At 51.0% G+C, this 4,117-nt stretch overlaps 1 protein-coding gene across 1 annotated transcript; it reads left to right on the top strand.

Moving 5' to 3' along the window:
- Positions 1 to 2,286: 2,286 nt before the first annotated feature.
- On the top strand, positions 2,287 to 3,685 carry CLN8 (ceroid-lipofuscinosis, neuronal 8 (epilepsy, progressive with mental retardation)). Its single transcript, XM_009076288.1, is given in 4 exon segments — positions 2,287 to 2,686; positions 2,689 to 2,738; positions 2,740 to 2,829; positions 3,371 to 3,685. Coding segments are annotated over 4 exon segments (855 nt in total).
- Positions 3,686 to 4,117: the final 432 nt, after the last annotated feature.

The raw sequence follows: 4,117 nt of genomic DNA, 5'->3' as shown, positions 1-4,117 counted from the left end.
CGCGCGGTGGGCTCTGTGTCTCCGCCAGCCCCCGAGCGCCGGGCGGGGCTGAGCGTCTCCGGGCTGCGTGTTGCGGTGTGCAGTGCGTGTGTCGGCCCTGGGCCTGCTGCTGGTGGTGCTGACATCGCCCGTGTCGCTCATAACGTGACCTGTCACCTGATATTTCACTTGTTCCCAGGGTTTCCCCCTCCTTCCTGGTTTTTCAGCTCCCCACGAGTCTTTGTGTTTGGGTGACACTGTGCTCAGGAAGTTCCAGCTAACTCCAGGCATTGGTGCCTGCAGGGTTGGAGTGTTGCTGCTTGGGGAAGCTGCTGTTGCTGTCTGAGCTTCTCACGGGGGGTGAAGAGCCTTCTCTGCTCTGTGCTCCTGTGCCCCTTGCACCAATCCCCCACCAGCCTCCCAGCGCCTGGTGGGGCTGAGCACTTGCAGGCAGCAGTGGGTCTGGTGGTGATGCTGATATCTCCTGTGTTGCTCATAATGTCACCTGTCACTTGATATTTCAGTTGTTCCCAGGCTTTCCCCCACCCTAGAGTCTGTGTTTTTGTCCTGCTCTGTGTTCAGGAAGTTTCAGCTAACTTGCTGCAGTGCTGCCTGCAGGATCAGGGTGTTGCTGCCCGGGAGCTTCCCACCGGGCGTGAAGAAGCTTCTGTGCTCAGTGGACTTTGTGCTTCTGCCACCAACTCCCCAAACATCTCATGGGGCTGAGGATTTCCAGGCTGCCGTGGGACTAGTGGTGATCCTGGTGTTGTCTGTGTCATTCCTAAACCAGCTTGTCACTTGGTATTTCACTGCTTCCTGGTTTTTCAGCTCCCCACGAGTCTTTGTGTTTGGGTGACACTGTGCTCAGGGCCCGTGTCGCTCATAACGTGACCTGTCACCTGATATTTCACTTGTTCCCAGGGTTTCCCCCTCTCTGCAGTCTGTGTTTTTGTCCTGCTCTGTGTTCAGAAAGTTCCAGCTAACTCCAGGCATTGGTGCCTGCAGGGTTGGAGTGTTGCTGCTTGGGGAAGCTGCTGTTGCTGTCTGAGCTTCTCACCAGGGGTGAAGAACCTTCTCTGCTCTGTGCTCTTGGTGCTCCTTCCACCAATCCCCCACCAACCTCCCAGCGCCTGGTGGGGCTGAGCACTTGCAGGCAGCAGTGGTGGTGATGCTGATATTGTCTGTGTTGCTCCTAAACCAACCTGTCACTCAGTATTTATAGAATCATCATAGAATTTTAGGGGTTGGAATGGACCTCACAGGTCCCCCAGCCCCAAGCCCTGCCCCGGGCAGGGACACCTCCCACCAGAGCAGGTTGCTCAAGGCTCATCCAACCTGGCTGTGAACACTGCCAGGGTTGGGGCAGCCACAGCCTCCCTGGGCACCCTGGCACAGGGGCTCACCACCAGAACAGGGAAAGCTTCTTCCTGATATCTAGGAATTCCAGGATTTCCTGATTTCTAGGAATATCCAGGTATTTCAGTGTTCCCAGTCTTTCCCCCCTCCCACGAGTCTGTGTTTTTGACCTTCTCTGTGTTCAGGAAGCTTCAGCTAATTCAAGGCACTTAGTGCTGTGCTGTTCAGCTAATTACACTGGTGTTGCTAATAGTACATAATAATGCTGATTGTCTGCATTCCATGCCCTTTTTTTCCCCTCCATTTTTGAATGTGTTTTCTGTTGGAAAGTGGCTTGATGCTCAGAGGCTGATTGGGAAGGCTTGTTTTTGAGAGAGGATCATGCCAGCCCATGGAGGTGTGAGTGCTTGCTGGATTCAGCCTCTATAGTTCTATGTCCTGTATTTGAGGCTCTAAAGCTGTGGCAAAGGGTGGGAAATCAGAGAGGGAAAAGCAGTGGGAGAAGGAGTAGGAAGATAACTGCGCAATGCTGTCGAAATAAAAGGTTTCATGAGTAACAAAACAGGATTTTCTTGTATTTTCTCTTCCTCTTTCTCACCTTCCTACTTGGAGCTGTTTAGCTTTTGTTTCAGTGCAGTACTTTGTCCTAGGCATAAATTTTTCAGGCCAGTTCTTCATCTTAAACTTAGTTGCTTAAGTTTTTTTTGTCTCTGCTGGTCTTTGAGTGTGCCTAGTGGCAACAGGGCCAGAGTCACATCTGCAGTGGAAGTGAGCTCTGTGTGGTTTAGGAGCTAACCACGTGTATATGGATGATTCAAACATCAGTTTAATCTTTCTCTCCTTGTTCCAGATGGAAAGGAAGAGCCCATGGTGTTTGCTTTGCATGTCAGCAGAGGCTGAACAGGCATGAAGGAGATCCTGGTGCAGATGGGAAGCACCAGAAGAGAAGAAATGAACCCAACAAATGATGCTCCAATGCTTGGGGCCATTTTTGACTGGGACTATCTCCTCTGGGAAGTTCGTTTGATGTTTATAGCTGCTGGTTTTTTCATCTACTTGGGAGTGTTCCTCCTGTCCCACTGGTTGTCTTCATGGAAAAGTGCCACGTACCGTGCCTTGTCTGCCAAGGAGAAGGTGTTCTGGAACATGGCAGTGACCCGTGGAGTGTTTGGACTCCAGAGCTGTGTGGCTGGGCTGTGGGCTCTGCTCATCGATCCAGTCTTTCAGGCTGACAAAGTGTATTCCCAGCAAAAGTGGAGTTGGTTTAACTGTTTAATAGCTGCTGGATTCTTCCTGCTTGAGAACGTAGCAGTGCACGTGTCCAACGTTGTCTTTAGGACATTTGATGTGTTCTTGGTAGTTCACCATTTGCTTGCATTTGGTGGCTTGGCTGGTCTGGTGGTTAATGTGAGGTCTGGGCATTACCTGCCTCTGATGGGAATGTTGCTGGAGATGAGCACTCCCTCCACCTGCATTTCCTGGATGCTCCTGAAGGTAAGACAAGTTCCAAATGGTGTGTGTAACAGCTTCCATGCAGCTCACTTAGAATCCTAGAACCATCAGGGTTGGAGGAGACCTCTGAGATCACCCAGTCCAACCATTAACCTATCACTGCTGGAACCCCCAAACCCTAACCCAGATCCTCCAGTGCCACATCAGACACCTCTGAAACACCTCCAAGGATGGTGACTGCACCACCTCCCTGGGCAATATCCAGTGCTGAACACCACAACAGGGAAAACATTTCTCCTCACATCTGACTCTGCCCTGGCTCAGCTCAAGGCCCTTTGTGCCCAGCACCTCTGTCCCCACTCCTCCCCAGCCTGGAGCTGCTTGGGCTGTTGTGTGCCAAGGGCAGGAGCAGCACTGAGCCTTGCTGACCCTCCTGCAGTTGTCCTGTCTCAGTGCTGTATGGAAGGAAAAGCCTGAGAGTGTGTGGCTGGGAAACTGGATATTTGCATTAGTTATCCAGGTCCCTCGGTTCCTTATCTGGCAGTGACAACCTCACTCCTGTGTGTTTGTGTTCTTTTCCTAGGCTGGCTGTGCTGACACCTTTTTCTGGAAGGCAAACCAGTGGGTGATGATCCACCTGTTCCACTGCCGCATGATTCTCACTTACCACATGTGGTGGGTGTGCATCTCCAACTGGAATTCTGTGATCGAAAATCTGGGGCTCCTGCACTTCATTGTCCTCTTCTCGGGGTTGTTCGCTGTGACACTAGTTCTTAACCCATACTGGACCTACAAAAAAACTCAGCAGCTCCTCAGCCCAACCGACTGGAACTTCGAGGAGAAAGCGAGGGAAAACGGGCAGTTAAATGGTGAAACACGCGACAAGAAAAGGATGTGAACTGAGGCAGCAGTTCTGAGGGCAACAGGAGGATACAGTGCAAAGTGACTCTTTGCACATGAACTAGGGGCTCAGTGGCAAAGTGATTCCTTTATGTGTGACTCAGAAGGATTGAAAAGCATTACTGGAGTTCCATGTGTGCAGACACATGAGAACTTCAGCCCTTTAGTTACGAATGGCACTAACAATTCTGTCAGGTTGGACAGTGTTTCACAACGTGGTAGTGACCTGCTCCTGTGGCATCCTTTGTCCTAATGCTTCCAACTGGCTTTGCAGCTAACCTGTCTGTTAAGCTCAGCTTGAATCAAGTTTAGCTTGAATCCTGTTTCCCATGTGGAGGAGTTGCTGATGCTGAAAATCATGTTAAATTGTTCATTAAGACCAATTATGACCCGTGTTAGGGATGCATGGGAACCTCATTCCCATGTGCCA

This window comes from Acanthisitta chloris, unplaced genomic scaffold (assembly GCF_000695815.1).
Source record: "Acanthisitta chloris isolate BGI_N310 unplaced genomic scaffold, ASM69581v1 scaffold23416, whole genome shotgun sequence".
Classification (NCBI taxonomy): Eukaryota; Metazoa; Chordata; class Aves; order Passeriformes; family Acanthisittidae; genus Acanthisitta; species Acanthisitta chloris.
This window is presented reverse-complemented; position numbering and strand designations above follow the sequence as displayed.